The sequence below is a fragment of the Mustela putorius genome, unplaced genomic scaffold, assembly GCF_011764305.1.
Source record: "Mustela putorius furo isolate JIRA1106 unplaced genomic scaffold, ASM1176430v1.1 tig00003898_pilon_pilon_pilon, whole genome shotgun sequence".
Taxonomy (NCBI): Eukaryota; Metazoa; Chordata; class Mammalia; order Carnivora; family Mustelidae; genus Mustela; species Mustela putorius.
In genome coordinates this window covers 1,487,057-1,503,975 of record NW_025422047.1, presented here as the reverse complement: position 1 = coordinate 1,503,975, position 16,919 = coordinate 1,487,057, and the positions used below count along the sequence as shown (strand labels likewise).

At 43.5% G+C, this 16,919-nt stretch overlaps 1 protein-coding gene across 1 annotated transcript; it reads right to left on the bottom strand.

The window, feature by feature from the left end:
* Positions 1-4,583: 4,583 nt before the first annotated feature.
* On the bottom strand, positions 4,584-15,080 carry LOC101680557 (transmembrane and coiled-coil domain-containing protein 5B-like). Its single transcript, XM_004751028.3, has 12 exons — positions 12,887-15,080; positions 11,993-12,036; positions 10,889-11,038; positions 10,467-10,584; positions 10,110-10,160; positions 9,322-9,390; positions 8,281-8,337; positions 7,730-7,789; positions 7,105-7,169; positions 6,408-6,483; positions 6,078-6,121; positions 4,584-4,968 (listed from the first exon to the last, which is right to left on the bottom strand). The coding sequence occupies exons 2-12, from the start codon at positions 12,025-12,027 to the stop codon at positions 4,770-4,772; spliced, it is 924 nt and encodes a 307-aa protein (XP_004751085.1). The 5' UTR covers positions 12,028-12,036; positions 12,887-15,080; the 3' UTR covers positions 4,584-4,769.
* Between the last annotated feature and the right edge of the window lie 1,839 nt (positions 15,081-16,919).

Below are 16,919 nucleotides of genomic sequence, written 5' to 3'. Positions count from 1 at the left end.
TGGCACCCCCACACAGGGGGTATGGACCATGGCTCCGAGGCAGGGATTTCAGTACATGGAGTGTGGGGGAAGAGACCCACCATGAACATTTCAACTGAGTTTTGCCAAAGAGCAACCTGGCAGGGGACAGTGGCACCCCTGGGATGGGTTGGATTCCCTCTAAGTCAAATTTTGTAATTCTAACAGCTGTGACATGTCACTCTCATGTGTGAGAACCAAAGGTTTTTATATGCACTCCTCAAGAGCCACTCCAGGCAAAGCTGCCCTTGGTGGAGTCACCCTCAATTCAACACGCTCACCCGCCTGCAGGTGGCTGTGGCCTGAATACTGCTGTCAGCTCCCCCTAGTAAAATCCAGTTCTCCCGCCTTGTGTTCAGACTAAGGTATGGATGGGCCAGAGTGTCTTAATAAAGCATTAACCAAGGCATTTTTAATTTTAATCATTAAACTAGAGCTATAATGGAGCTCCAGAGTAAAATTTAACACAGTGACTGGAATGATACTGGATCTCTGTCGTAACTTTAAACAAATCATAAGAGAGGAAAATAAGTAACTGATTCCAATGATGGATTCAGTAGTTCTACTAATTAGCAGACTGATACTGGAGTTGAAGAGGACGTCATGAAACACGAAAGGCAACTGTCCTGGAGGAGTCAAGAGGTGGCCCATGATCCTGGTTCTGCCGTTTGCTAACTGGAGAATCTCAGGCAATTCACCAAACTGTGAAATGGAAACCGTATGGAAGTATCCAGCACGATGTCTGCAAGACAGTAGATGATCAATAAATGTGCTGTTGATAGTTCTGAGCCTCCAATTAAGCCAGCATTTATACACCAGAGAAGCTTTGGAGTAACCTGTAACCTTAATATTGAGTGTTGGAATCTGTTACCAGTTCAAGAGTCTTTGAGAGCATGGTTTATTGCTTATTTCTTGAATCAGTCCTTCTTTCTTCCCCTCTGCCTTCCAGTACATTCACTGTGCAGTGAATGATCTTAGAAAGCACCCCGAAATCAACCTTGGGCCCTGAAAGTAAAATCAGAGAAGTAGCACAAAATCTGGAACCAGGGTCTAAGGCTTGACTCCTTATTCAGTGTTGTTGTTGGTTTATTTTTAAGATTTATTTGTTTATTTATTTGACAGAGAGAGAGAGAGAGAGAGATCACAAGTAGGCAGAGAGGCAGGCAGAGTGAGAGGGGGAAGCAGGCTCCCCACAAAGCAGAGATCCCGATGCGGGGCTCGATCCCAGGACCTTGAGATCTTGCCCCCAGCGGAAGGCAGAGGCTTAATCCACTGAGCCACCCAGGTGCCCCTTCAGTGCTTTTTTTCAAGAAAACACTGAGGCTGGCAAAAGATATTATAAAATGCATTTTTTAAAAGAGGCATTTCCAATGCTGTGTTTGGAACAGGAGAAATGAAAGAGATAGGCCACTCGGTAGAGCATGAGGTATAATGTACATAGATAAGGGTCCTATTTCACCTCACCCTTCCCTATCAAGGAAATTGATCTTTTGCATGATAAAAAGGATAGTCTGAAATAGTTAATAGGTAATTAAGTTTTAAGAGAGGCGAGAGGATGTAAGGAGAGTACCTAATCCATTTAATTGAATTCAAGCCTCCAGACCCAAAGAAATTCCATTTCAGAGGACTGAAAGAATGTGCAGCTGTTGTAGCAGGCTCCTGGCGGAGAGAATGATTAGCCACCTTAAAGGAAAGGTTAATCAGCTGCCTCGGGTCAACAATGATTACAAGGCCAAAGGAGATTGCACACCCAAGCCTCCGTGCTCCAGCAGTTTCTACTCTACCAGGAGTCCCTGTCCCTGTGAACAGACTCATTTATTCCTTCATAGAATTAGGGTTTTGCATGATTGCAATAGACTAAGGTGAAGCAACCAAACCAACAAAATGAAATTTAATGAGACACATAGTAAATCCTGCACTTAATATTATCTTTTAATATGCACAAATACAAAGCAGAGGAGATGTAGAGTAAGATGATGCATGTTCTCAAAGGTTAAGGATCTCGGCTGGGGGGCACCTGGGTGGTGAAGTCGGCTAAGCGACTGACTCCTGGGTTCTGTTCAGGTCATGGTCTCGGGGTCGTGGGAGTGAGCCCCATGTCGAGCTCCCAACACTCAGCACAGCACAGAACCTGCTGCAGGTTCTCACTCTCCTCTCCTGCCCCCGCCACCCCAGAAGAGAGCTACTGGACTTGGTCAGTCAGACCTCATCTGTCCTCTTCTGTTCAGCTCGGTAGGAGTCCAGGGAAGGGTAAATAAGATAATACAATTCTAGAGGCCATGTCATGTGACAGCTTGAAGGCCTGCGGAATGTTCATTTGGAGAACAGAAGGCTGCTCCGTTTTAGTGACTAAAATGTGACAGAAGCCGTTATTTTACTGTGTGGCTTTATAAGACAGAACTAAGATTAACTACTAGATAGTTTTATCTCATGTAAGGGAATGGAAACTCTTGGCGGCTGAATACCCACCAAGGACCTTCGGTTGTGCTAGGTGCTTTGTATGAGTTTGTTAAAATCTTTCAGAAACTGATGGATTTGGGGTGGGGGGGTGGTAAGCTCGCCATTGCTGGAACTCAGATGTCCAGCTTAGCCCGGCTCCCATAAGGCAACAGTGACCCCTCTTCTGCTTCCCAGACTTGGGAGAGCCATCCAGGCCCCTTTGGAGGCAGGCTCCCTGGGTGGCAGAGAAGACCATTTGTGCTTCCTAACATGGATTTCCAACACATCTTCAAGCTTCCAAGTCTCTGCTGGATCGCTGACTGCAAGCATGGGGCTACCGTAACCTTATTTTCCTGAGCTCGTATTTCTTAGCCAATCTTGAATGTTGGGATGCTCCCATGTCTACCTGGGAGGGGCTGGGCAGAGGAGAACCTGGGAGTTCCAGGAACTTAGGAGGGGTTACGTGACCGGAGATGGCACAAGAAGTAATACTCTGAGTATAAGCTTCTCGGCCGGTTGCAGCCATTTTCTTCTCATATACCTATAGCCTTGGAATCACTCCAGTGCTGAAACCCTCCAGCCTAAGAAATGCTTCTCCAGGCCAGTATCAGCCAAGGGCCTGGCAGGAACCAGAATTCAACTTGGAGGATTCCAGTGAAGAATTTAATGAAGAGACTGTTACATATGAGCGCAGAATCAGCAGAGGAACTTCAAATGCATTAGGCACACTCCAAGGTCAAGGCTACGTACTTGCTGTCTCCCTATCAGCTGCACCACCACCTCCCCACCCCCAAAGCCCCCACCATCCACCTGGCTTTCTCATCTCATTCAGGTCTTGGCTATCCTGTTAACTTTTCAAGTGAGCATTGTGGCTACTGCTCCTCATTATTCCCTTCCTCCTCCCCCACCTAACTTTTTATAGCACCCAATATCATCTGATATTTCTATATGCCTCTACTAGAATCTGGGCAGAGGTTTTTGTGTGTTTTGTTCATTGCTATAATCCCAGTGCCAAAATCCCTATCTGATCCAAGGAAAAGTATCACTTGTTGAATTGATGGAATACAAATTTTACTTATTAAAGCTCACAGAGGGAATTGTCCAAAAGTGACAACTGATACATCTTTTTGCTTCAACTGACTGATAGCTTTCCTGCCCTTTTGGAGGAAGCCCGCTGAAACACAAGAGCTTTTATATGGCCACAAGAGGGCGCTGTTGACCAGTTATTTTTTTGTTTTGTTTTGTTTTTTTAATTTTTAAGGCGTCATCATGAGACCCTTCACCCTCTCCTCCCCAGACCCCAAAAGAAAAGGTAGAGCAGGGTCATGTCTACAGCCAAAGCAAACGTAGGGTGTGCCCGCTACCTTTCCGGCGTTACTGTGCAAGTGAAGTGCAGTTAAAACCTGTGTTAGGGAGGGTCTCGAAAGGACAAAAGGTCATCAGAAAGCGAGAACCTAAGGAATGTGTAGGAGGAAGGAGATGCCAAAGGTGCAAGGAGCATTTGGAAGAAGGCAAGTGAAGCTATCTCAGGTCCGGAGGGATCAGAGGAGACATTATGGGGGGAGATGGCATTTGAATTAGGATTTAAAAAATAGGAATGATAGTTAGGTGCAAAATCGTGTTTTGCTGATCTTATGCACTATATTTTATATGTCACTTGAATTTTAGGGTAATTTTCTTCTCCGTTGAGAATGTACTATGTACATTAAACCATCTGTGTACATTTAAAAAAAAAGGTTAACTTTTTAGGACATCCACTCCAATAATACATAGTGAAATATAAAATTATATATATATATATATAAATATATAAAATTATATTAAAATATATAAATATATAAAATAATATAAAAATATAAATAATATAACAATTAAAAACTTCAGGAAGGACTGAAAGCAAGCCTTATATCCACCTCATGATTTCTCAACTGAATAGCTTTATATCTACCCCAGAGGAAGTGGAGAATGTTACAAATGAAGACGGGATTTTTTCTCTACTCTTTCTTCAGTATGGAGCAGAGAAAGGAAGTCCTGGGGGAAGCCTTCTCAAGACAGGTAGAAATTGTGAATGTCTAATGAGGCCCCAGGAATCAGACCAAATCACAGACCAACACAGTGAACACTGGTCAAACATAGTCTTTATTTAAAAGAGAGCCACTGCAAAGGGAAAGCAAGGGACTAGAATGAAATGAAGAGGGCATATGTCCAAGTCAAGGCTTCTACTTCCTTCTTGACCCATCCCCGACTCAGGGCTACAGCCATGTCCCCCTTCTTCACTGGGGGCCATGTGGAGTCCCCCACGTTACTTCAGACTAATGCGGTAGAATGTCTTCCACCTCTAGGGTGAGGAGGGGAAATAAGACCTTCCTCAGCCTCTTCAAGGTGTCCCTGCTCATTACCATGGGCAGGGTATCCACAAGAAGGTCTGGGTTTACGTACTGCAGGTGGAAAAGCACATAGCCCAGCAGCCTAATGAAGATCATGATCATGAAGACAAGACACCTGAAATGTCTACAAAGAGACATTCTTGGTTAGCATGGGGGACAGGGACAGACCAGGATCCAGCTGTAGGAGGGGAAGCTCACACTCATAAATAACTGAATTGCTTTCTTCAGACAAAACTGATAAGGGGATGGAGACCCAAAGGATGAGGGTAGGGGATACATGATAGCAGAAGAAGATGGATGTAGTGGTTAGGAATTGTACATGGCTCTCCTGACATATAAGCCCTCTGAAAGAATAGATGTCCATATAGAAAAAAAGTTGGAGTTGCCAAAGGAGATTTTTCCAGGTACTACATACGAGGCAGGCCTTTGGGGGGCTGCCAGAAAATGTTCAGGACTGTCACACCTATGAGTCTGATGACCAATGGTCTTCTTCTGGTCTAGTATAGCAAGGAGTTCTAGAATTTGAAATAAGATCGGGACATCTCTGACATGAACATCCAGGCAAAACCATTAGGATAGGTTTTTTCTAAACATCAAGTGTCAAAAGAGACCAAGTTAAACAATAAAGTGTGTGGGTGTGTAGGCGTGGGTTTGTTTTCTAGTGTGCTCCCAAGAAAACTTCACACTGAAATCTGGTCTAAGGCCTTCAGTCATTAATAATATTGAAATGTCATAAATTGAAGCTCTCCATTCAAGTGCTACATGGAGCATTTCAGAGTTAGTCCCCTTGTTGAAAAAATTAAGACAGAAAAGGCATAGAGAGTTTAGGTGATTTTTGTTTTCTAGAGTGTTACAGCCTACTATAAAAGAACTGAGAAAATTAATGAGCCCTGAACCATCTCCACAGCAAAGAAGATAGCAGAGATGATTAGGTTCAGGATCTGAAAAATAGAAATGGGTCATACCAAGAACCATAAGAATGGAAATGCAAAGTAAAATGCAACCTGCAGCTTTCATCTTGAAGAAAGAGCTACTTTTTCCAACCACCAAGTTCCACATAACTCTGGTGTTGAGGAAAGGAAGGAAAGAAGTGTTGGGAGAAATCTAGGGCTGCCTGATATTTTCTGGCTCATGGGTGTATTCATCCTTATTCCTTGTGCCCTTACGAAGTCACTCGCTCCTACAGAGTGAACGTGGTCCACACTGGGTAAAAACCAAGATTCTACCACTTACCTGTACCAAAAGATTCTCTTCTGTTTCTTAATGATGGTCTTCTCCTATGGGAAATGAGAAAAAGCCACAGTTGTGCCTGTCCATGTGGTCAAAGAGAGGCAATGTAGCAGGGGAGCCAGGAGCCACCCAGGAGTCAGGAGTCTGGCTACCTGGGTTTCAATCCTGACTCTGCCACTTCCTAGTGGCCATAGTGTGGAACAAGGTACTGAACTTCATTAGGTCCTAATTCTAGGTTTATTACAACGGAGAGGAGGATGTGGAGAGAAGGAGAGAGAACCCAGGGGTGAAAGGGAGAAAGGAAAACTCCAGTGTGGGACAAGGAAGACTTACCATGTTGCTTTGGATGGTTTCTACCAGAATTGACCCAGGTTTCACTATTTGCGAAGAGTCGTTCTGGGCTTTGAATCTGGGTGAAAAAATCAGATCTCAGAATGATATAACATAATCTGAGGGCTGATGAAAGGTGCTTTTCTAAGTCATGCAACATCGATGATTTATTTTTCAGATTCTTGATAGCATTCACTGTTCAACATTCAAAACTCATAACTGTTCAAAATACAGAGATATCAGGAAAATGTGGTCCATTCTCAAGGGAAAAGAGAGTCAGTGAAGAAAAATCCTGACATCAACCTGATACTGAGTTGAAACTACAGAAATTCTCACACGTGTGTGGTCACCTGACTTATAAAACAAGGCACCACTGAAAAATGCACGTTCTCTTAAATAAACGGCACTGGGTCAATAGGCTCTCCACACAGAAAACCATGATCTTGATCTTTACCTCACACCATAGATGAAACACATTCCAGATGAATGCAAATCTAAGTGTAAACAGTAACACAATAAAAAAAATTGTAGGAGAAAGCATGAGAGAATAGTTTTATCACTTAGAGAAAGGACTATCAAAAAACAAAAATCAAAAACCCCAGAAAAAAACAAAAACCAGTCTGAGAAGCACTGCACCCTCCCAAGATGGCTGAGAGACTGTCACTGCCCTCAATCACGGACATCATTTTTCCAAACTTACACTTCTTTTTCAAGAAGCAGCACCTCTTTTTCTTTCTCCATCTTTCTCAGAATTTCCTGGTATTTCTTCCCATGGAAACAACAATAAAGAATTGTTATAATGAAGAATTTCCCCATATTTTCATTACGATATCATTGATGATTCTCCTTAAGACTAACCCTAATACTCCAAATGGTGCATGCATGAGTGTGCACACATGAGTAGGGAAATGTTCTAATAAAATTGGGAGACAGTGGACTAGATGGATATATATGCAAAGAAAAAGACTTCTTGCTTTGGATTCTGCTTGAATTCAAATCCTAGCTCTGATGCTTGCTGTTGCTTTCCCGGAGCACATTCCCTAACTCCCCTAAACCCCAGTGCCCTCTTGATTTATAACAATAGCATCCCCATAGTTTTACTGGACAAATTAATGTAGAAACATAATGCATGTGGAGAGCTTAAAAGTACCATACATGCCATCACCTGGCACAAGGTAAATCCTTAACATACATCTGTTTTGTTGTTGCTGCCATATAAAAGTCATTTTCCCCAATGGCAGATTTTAGCCTAACGAGAAACCAAGGAACCTATGGCTTTGGAGAAATTCTGCCTCTTCTCTGAATTGCCCCTACAGGTAAAATACCTTTATGTAGTGGGCCTGGTCCTTACAGAGCTGGTGCAAAGATTGGTAGTCACTTTCCATCTAAAAAGAAGAGAAAATTAACAAGTCTCACCAGAACCAAGCCTGGGCTACTCCTGGGGACCCTAACTGGTGCATTGGACATTTGGCTGGTTACCTAGCAACTTCTGATTTTAAAGGGAAACAAGTATATCGCAAAGCAGTGATCTCGTCATTCATAGGCACGGTATAATTTTGAGGCCAACTAAATTGTTTGCCTCGGTTGTCATTTGCTTGTCAGGTGAAACATCAGGAGAGGTGATCGGGGCACTTAGGTTTGGGATTCAGCAACAGTATTTTGAATATTAAGGGTAAAAGCGTGTTTAAGAAATGGTAAAACCAGTACCTGGAATATAAGTTTTCATACTCCCTTCACCTGCATGTGAATCAGAAACTCCTCTGCCAGATGTTCTGCTCCCCCCTCCCATGCCTTCAGCAGTCCTGTTTCTAAGACTTTGGGGTGGTCTCCCATTTACATCCTGGACAGACCCTCAGTGAGGAGACACTGCCTCTACCTGGAGCAGTTCCTTCTCTTCCCTTGTGCAGGATTCTATTGACTTTTGTAGTCTCCCCTGGAAGACAGCAGAAAGTTAATAGCATTCTTTTGTGGAAGGCAAATGGGTAATGATCACCCTCTCTCCAGACCAGTAGAGAACATGATAAAAATGGCTATCATGTATTGAGGGACTGAGGACATGTTTTCACCCTCGGGTGGGCACTCTCATTAACCCTACCTGATAGATGAGGAAACAGAGGCAAGAAGTTAAGCGTTTAAGTTCTTTAAAAGTCACATGGTGGCAGAGCTGACATTCAAGCCTCGGTCATCTGACTGCCTTTCCTCTGAGCCTTACCATCCTCTTTCTTCTAGCCTAGCTGACCAAAGCTCACAGGCCTCTTTCTCCCTCTTCTCTCCCTGAGGGTGCACTCACATAAATCTGTACAACGTTTCCCAGCAGGGTTTCTGTACTCTATGGGGCATCCAGTTCATTCATTGATTCAACAAATACTGAGCATCTACTATTGCCAGGCACTGTTCCAGGTACTTGGGGAAATAGGAGTGATCAACATAGACAAAATCTCTCGCCCTCATTGGATCTACCTTCTCATAGAAGAAAAAGATAAACTGCATTTTAAAAATAGAACTATTTTTGGACTAGAAGCCATGGGTTTGAAAAATGAGGTAAGCTTATTGACACATCTCTGTGTAATTATGGAAGTTTGTATTCACATCCTACCTGAATATCCACATTGTGTCATTCAGACACAAGCTTCTTGGTGGGTCCTGATGTGCCTTCAGCATGTGTGTTCTAGTGACTGATGGCTGATGAGGTCTGGGGCAATCCCCTCTACTTTGATGACATTGAAGTGACCTCTGCGGTTACTTGACTTGTCATGTTATGAATGCCCCACAGGCCATGAGGTAAAGGAGACATTGGCTCTCCTCTGAGAAGCACACAGATATACCTCACCTGGGAGAGTCCTTGAAAGCAGTTCCCCCTGAACTTAGACTTGACACACATCTCTCAGAAAATCTCTAGTTTTGCTCTTCTACTCACCTTCAGTTCTGCCAACATTGGCTTCAGGGTTTCTTTATTGAGGTCATCCTTCTTATGTCTCCTTGAAATCTGAAATCCCCCAAACCGTGAACTGAGTGAGGCACAGAGACATAAAAAGCTACGATCGTGGCAGAATTTGGGGTTGCAGGGCTATGGAATGGTGGTGGTTAATGAACTTAGATCCCAGGTATAAACTTGATAGAAAAGTGTGCTCATGGGAGTTGCCTGACTCTGGGCTGGCATGGCCTCCCATAGGCCATGAAAACAACTGCCCAGGGAGCAAGGAGGAAGGCACAGAACGGCTGGGGCAGGAAGAGAAAAATCTTTTCTCCCATAGTCAGTCCCTTAGCTCTCTCAGTAGATCTGTAATCCCAGGAAACAAATGGGGTGTTCATCCTAATAGACGCTGTGAGTGGCAGAGGGGACGGAGCACATCTGTTTAGCCAGTTGCTCCTTTTTGGGTCTTTCTTTTTAAAAATATTTTTCTTATTTTTAAATATTTTATTTATTTATTTGAGAGAGAAAGAGAGAGAGAGAGAAGGAGAACAAGTAGGGGGAGAGACAGACAGAAGGAGAGGGAGAAGCAGGTTCCCCACACAGCAGGGAGCCTGATGTGGGGCTCAATCCCAGGACCCTAAAATCATGACCCGAGCCGAAGGCAAATGCCTAACCGACTGAGCCACCCAGGCACCCCCTTCTTAGGTCTTTCTGACTAGAGGGTTCTGGAGTTCAGATGACTTTGTCAAGATTCCTAAGAAATGAGCCTTCAGCAAAGATGGCTCCCTTACCCTCTTCTGAAGCTCCACCACATTCCTGCTCAGAATCTTGTTACTTTTTTCCTGTGGAAAAGAAGTAAAGGAGGATACAACTGCTCTGCTTCTGTACTTTCCCTCTCCCTGGGTCTCTAAAATATGGTCTGCAGATAAGTGTGCTGAGGGAGAGAAGGACACTCTGGCCCCACACAGAGGAAATGGGAAGGGAGCCCAGGCACGGGGCCCTCACGACAAGTGCTTCTCTCTCGAGCACTCTTAACTGATTTCTCCAGACATAGCAAGGACCATGGATGATGATCCCCAGGGAATGAGAGAGCAGCAGGAGACCGAAGCCAAATGCATCACACAGTCCTTTTCTAGATACCTTCTTACCAACTTGACTGTCTCTGATTCCAGGTTCCTCAAGGTCTCCTCCTCCTCAGGTTTGATATGGTTCAACTCCTCCCTCTCGCTGGCTTGTCCTAGTGACAGGACAATCTCTCCTTCCAGACTGAAAAATACAGACACCAGATGTGGATTAGTCATAAGGAAGCTGCCAGTGCCTCAGCTAAGGAAGCCAAGGTCTTGGGGGGCCAGACTGAGTCCCAAATGCATTGGCAATACAACGTCAGCTTCATGGAAATTTAATGCTGAAATCTATACGTAAAGCCTCTGGGGGCATCACAGTTCATGCTTCAGAATTTCATACACCAAGATTTATCAACAAAAAAGGAAATCTTCCTCCCACCTTCTCTTTATTCCAAAGGGCATTCTGTTGAGGAGAAGCCCTTCCCTCACCAACTGCAAAGACTGACCTTTGAATAGCTTCTTCCTTCTCTTGAATTTTTCTGAGAAGAACTTGATTTGCCTCATCCAGTCTCTGCAGGTCCTTTTCAAGGTCTGAGTTCAGGTAGTCAAGGTTTTGTTTTGTGACTTCTAATTTCGGTATGTCCATCATCTCCTGCCTACAGGAAAATCATCTTTCTTACTGAGCTCAGGACAGGAAAACAGGGGAGCCTTAAGAAGATTTTCACTGGTAATCTCATTCATTCCCCCATCTTCTGTTGTTACTATGTCTAAGCAACCCTGTTATAATTTGCCATGATAAATTGATTTCTGTAGTGTTTCACATGGAATAAATTCCTGGAGTCAAGTCACATTTTAAAAAAAAACTTTTTTTAAGATTTTCTTACCTATTTATTTGAGATGTAGAGAGAGAGTAATCTAAAGAGCAGGAACAGGGGAGCAGAGGGAGACAAGCAGACTCTCTGCTGTGCAGGGAGCCTAATGCAGGACTTGATCCCAGGACCCTGGGATCACAACCTGAGCTGAAGGCAGCCGCTTGACTGATATTGAGCTAGCCAGGCGCTCCTCAAATCACATTTTAATTTTAAATATTATAAATGGAACCCATTAAAACACAAACCTTTTATAAAGCAGAAATTTTTTTTTTCATAAGAACAATTATGCTCCAAGTTACTATTTTATTTATTTTTTTTAATTTTAGGGAGTATATAGAACCCAAGCTACAGCTATGAAGCATTTCAAGATCTGCCAGGGTGAACGGGATATCTCCAGTCCCTTCTGTTACAGTCTCCTGAGGAGTTTATGCTGCGCGTTTTCTACGCTAGTCAAGTAGGTCTAGCGGTTGGATGGGGGCCAGGGGAGGGAGTGGATCTTTTCTCCAAATAAGACTGACTTGCTTTTTGAGGTCTTAGCTATTTCTGAAAACCCCACCATGCTTGGTATGAGGAAGTTCAAAGATCTGAAACTAGGGTCTTTTCTCTGCAGGAAGGGTCCCAGGACATAGGGAGATAATGTCCTGGTCCTGCATCATGGAGGTTCTCTTCGCTATGGATTGGGGCAGAACATTCACATAGCAGCTCCTCTACTGAACTTTATCATCCTCATTTTCTTACACATTATCCAGTGGGTCCCGTCCAGCTCCTTCCATTGTGGTTTCCTAAAATGTTAACACACACGTTTATTATTGAAACGCCGCCCCTAATGTCCAACATAGTAACATTGCCCTACACTGACCCAGGAGGGAGCAGGCAAAAGTTTGACCAGGAAAGACAGAGCCGAGAAGAGACCCATGCCTCCCAAACCCTTCTGCTTTCCAGCATCAACTGCAGTGTTTTGCTAAATTCCAGTAATCCATATTGTGTTTTAACTTAAAATTGTGTAAGTGAATCCCACTGGAGTACAAAAGTCTTGTTTTCACACTTTGGCTACCTTTCCCATTCCTGGGCTGCCATTTGTCTGGTCACAGGTGATACACTAAGGGCACTCAATTTTATATCTATTGGCAAATGCCCTGAGAGTTCATTTCTAACCCACATCTCCAGGGAAACTTAGGGGAAAAAAAAAGTAATAGAGAAGAGCCAGAGGGTCCCATAAAGCTGGCTGCCTGATTTCTAAATCTGTTGCCATCAGTGTTCTAACAAGCTCTAGATGACACAGGCTGAGTCGATTCTAAAATAGCAGCAAAAACAGCGGGGTGGAGAGCAGGATACAACTACCAGCAGGAAAAAACAAATGTTGGGCTCCCAGGGACGTGTCTCCTAATCACTGCCCCAAAACTGAAGTTCAGAACTGAAACTAATCTAAGAAATGTAGAGTTCCATTCATGTTTCAGCTTCTCTCCTTTCATGTTTCAGCTTCTCTCCTTTTTCTCTTTCCTCTAAAGCTTTTTGGCTTTCCCTTTTTAATTCCTTCTCACACCTCCTTCCCCTTTCATCACTCCCCTGCATTTTTCCTATTCTCTTTACACACAAGGCATCCCAGTTTTTGATGATGGCCTCTGAACTCACCCTTCTCTTCCCAGCTGAGATTTCTTCAGTTCCCACTGAGATTTCCAACCGATTGTCAGAACTTTCAGAAAACGTTATCTCCTTGCTTACTGAGTTCTCCACATAACACCAGACCTGTCCCCTCTGGTGGGGCGGGGCAGCATGTCACAGTGGGTAGGGGTGGGGGTTGGCAACAGCTCCACCTCATCCCTGTAGGCAGCATGGGAGCAGAGTTCAGAACTTCCGGGCAGTTTAAATCTCTTCCTACACAGCAGTAAGATCTATGGAACCCATTTCCGGACACTTCTGAGACGGCAGTCAGCTCTGTGGAGCACGTTTCTTCACGTCCGCAAGGCCCCAGGCCTAGTGGCAGTTGAGGTCACTCTCCTTTCTGTTCCTTCTTCGACTGTTTGTGGTACATGTGCAGGTTGTCGCACCCAAATCCAAATTATGCATTTCTCTTGAAGGCATCAGAGAGCTATGGGGCATGGCGGAGGAATGCTCGAGAGCAGGCCGAAGGAGTCAGAGATGTCTTATCTGTGGGCCAAGCACGTCCTTCTTCTCTCCAAGTTGGACTTTTGGAACTACAAAACTAACTCCTTTATTTCCCCAAACTGGCACTGCCAAGACATTGGGAGGGAAAGGTCTGATGTTTCAAAGATGGAGTGAATGGAAGGTGGAACAGGGAGGAGAAAAGAGGAGTGTGAGGTCCTAAAACCCGATTCCACTGCCTCCTCCTTCAAAATTCCTCCTAATTTTCTGAGTTACTTAAGTTACTGGAGCACTAGATGGGACTTCACACACCAGTGTCACTCTGTTAAGCAGTTCTGGATTCCCTGATTGAGAAGATGAGGCATACACAGAACTGGAGAGATATCAGTCAAGGTGTGTACTTGGATTTCAGATCTGTCCTTTGCTGTCCCTTCTACTGAATTCATTCCTCCATGATGTCACTAGTGTGACCTTTCCCAGCAGAATTGTGCTAATCTCAAGTCCTTGGAAAGGCCTTACAGAACATCCCACTGTGTCTCCAAGAAAGTATCTCTCCCACACCATAATATCTGTTGAACTTGTAGCCATCCTTCTCAGCTCACTTCAAATGCTGCTGCTCCTACATCTTCCCAGATGCCATGCCTTCAATCCCAGCATAAGAATCCCCCAACCTCTGTTCTCCTCGTTTGGTATTTTATATTGTTTTTAGGACATGTGCACATACTTGTCTTTATTCTACAATCAGGCTAAAAACCCCTTGAGAGTGTATGCTTTCATCAAAGCCATTTTGATTTCCCTCCGCAGTTGAGGTCCAGGAGAATCATTTACATAGAATTAAATGGGAATGTTGCCCCCTGGAGTTGCTCAAGTGGGGTTGGGGGGGTTGTCTTTGAAAATGGGGAGCAGAAATAGGCTGGGTAGGGACAGACAGCACCTGACTGGCACTCCATTCTGGCATTTCAGAGTTGGGTTACCTTGGGCAAGTTACTTGATCTCTCTGAGCTCAAGTCTTCTGACCTGTGAGATGGGCATTATTCCTACTTCACAAACTTGTGGTGGAGATGAAATGAAATAATATATGTGAAGCTCTTAACACAGTGTGGCACATGGACACACTGAATTCTCATCCATTCTGCAACATAACACATGCTCTACTTTTCTTACCTTCGCACATGGCGTTATGCTGAATGTTTTTACACGAAACCAATGAATAAATGACTCCTGCCACTCCCTTTATCTAGAACAGGTGTTCTCCTCCCTTTCCTCCTTACACCTGAGAGACTCTCCCCTGTGCACCCGATTAGTACAGTGCCGTTAGCAGCCCAGCAGCCATAGCAGAATTCTCAACAGAGATTTACTACCCTCCAGAGACGGGTCCATAGCCATCCGGGATGCAGTGTGAAAGCTTCTGCCCCAAGTCCCAGAGCAGCAGCTGCCTCTGCTTGAGAATCACCAATGAAGAACATATCCTCTGCACCAACCTGCCTCTCTCTTTTCCGTGAAGACATTGCACAAGTTCACCCTCTCCACGAACTCTTCCAAAATTTACCTTTCTTAGCTTATTGCCCCAGGTAGACAATGTGCACTTTGAAATGACCATGTTTTCCTCTTTTCTTTGACACTGAGAAGCAAAAACACCACATCTGAAGCTCCAGTCGTGACCATACAGACATTGTGATCTGTGTAGCTTTCCCTTGGTCCTATTCATTTTTCATGTGGTTCTGATTGTTAACTTATTTTTGTTAATATTTTGTATTAAATAGATAGTTCCAGGTGACACAGCTATAGGTAAGTGTAAATACGGACATAGAGTTATAAATAATAGCAAATAGATAAAGATCTGAGAGGGGTAGTGTGTTCAGGTGTCACGGGTAAGAACATTGGCTGTGGAATCAGACCACATTGACTTTGAAGACCTGCCCCAGCCCTTCCCAAAGGTGAGATCTTGGACAAGTTCTTCAACCCCTTGCACTTGAGGTTTCTCGTTAGTAAACTGTACTTGGATCATTCTATGGCATATAAGGTACTTTGAAAATGCATCCCATAGATATAAACTTTTTTTCTCCCGTACTCCTTAATAAAAACTTGGACAACTAGGGACCATGCGTTCTTTTTCCTTGGTCTATCTCCGTGCAGTGTATAATCTGTGGATATGAAACCCTCACTGCGAGTACATACTGAAATATTTTCTTTCTTCATATAGTTCCATTCATGTCATCCTAGCAAATAGGAAGAATGATATCCAGGCACGGGCACGAGGGCGGCTCAGTCCATTAAGCGTCTGCCTTTGGCTCAGGTCATGATCCCAGGCCCACACTGGGCTCCTTGATCAACAGGGAGCCTGCTTCTCCCTCTTTCTCTGTGACCTCCTCCCCCACGCTGGGCTCCCTCTCTCTCTCTCTCACTCTCTCTGTCAAATAAATTTTAAAAAACTCTAAAAAAAAAATGGTATATTTGTACCAAGATATCAAAGACTTTTTGACTCCTCTGTTTTTAAAAAATCAGTCTAAACAATAGCTGGTTAGATTTCCCGTTGCTCTCCCTGCACCTAGCACTTACACTGGTGATGACTCACTAGGGAGCTCAGAGCTACAGCAGCTTAGGAAAACAAAGATTTGATGGCTCCTATTTACTGTTTTGAGTTCTGATTTTTATTCTCAACAGCTTGGTTTTATTGAGAGCAGCTCCTGTTTTGTTCCAGGACCCTGAGGCCATAGAGGAGGCCTGTGCTCATTTGCATGGTTGCAGAATTCAGTTTTAACCTTTTTGTTAGAAATCCCCCAAGTCAGAAGGGTTTGTGTCATTATGCTATTTTAGTTCTCTACAAATATCACATCATGGCAAGACAAATTGTTGCAGTGTCAGGAATTAACTTTTCTGATTAAGGAGAATTACTTTTCAGTAAGTGGATTGTATACCTGGAAGAAGATAAAAAATTTGATTTAATATGGTTTTGAAGACCTTAATATTCCCTGCTTTCCATACAAATATTTTAAAATGTTCATCTTTTGAGTTTTAGAAGAGATACATTATTTTGCATTTTCTATAACTTTTCATAACACGAATACTAAGTTGTCAATCAAAACTAAGAATAAAGGGGCGCCTGGGTGGCTCAGTGGGTTAAGCTGCTGCCTTCGGCTCAGGTCATGATCTCAGGGTCCTGGGATCGAGTCCCGCATCAGGCTCTCTGCTCAGCAGGGAGCCTGCTTCCCTCACTCTCTCTGCCTGCCTCTCCATCTACTTGTGATTTCTCTCTGTCAAATAAATACATAAAATCTTTAAAAAAAAAACTAAGAATAAAATAAATATTTCCTATATCCATAAGAGGGAGTTGTTTAGAAGGTAACAATGGAACTGTACAATTGGTTATCAAAGTTTATAATACCAGGATGGAAATAGAATGAATGGCATCAGCACCAAAAAAGAAAAAATATCCTGTCCAACTCATCATGATAAAAAAAAATTTCTCCTGATACTCTTAATATCTGGAAGGGATCTACCTGCTAAGAATTCCTAGATTATTTTTAGGACACTGGGTCACTTAAAAAATAATGACAACAGT

Bases quoted from the DNA above. Each gene is read 5' to 3' on its own strand.
- LOC101680557 (XM_004751028.3), bottom strand. From the start codon at position 12,027: ATGGAAGGAGCTGGACGGGACCCACTGGATAATGT. The intron at 10,585-10,888 runs GTCAGTCTTTGC...TGTATTTTTCAG, and splicing joins AAGGAAGAAGCTATTCAAAG to TCTGGAAGGAGAGATTGTCC. The intron at 6,122-6,407 runs GTAAGTCTTCCT...CATTTCCCATAG, and splicing joins AAACCATCCAAAGCAACATG to GAGAAGACCATCATTAAGAA.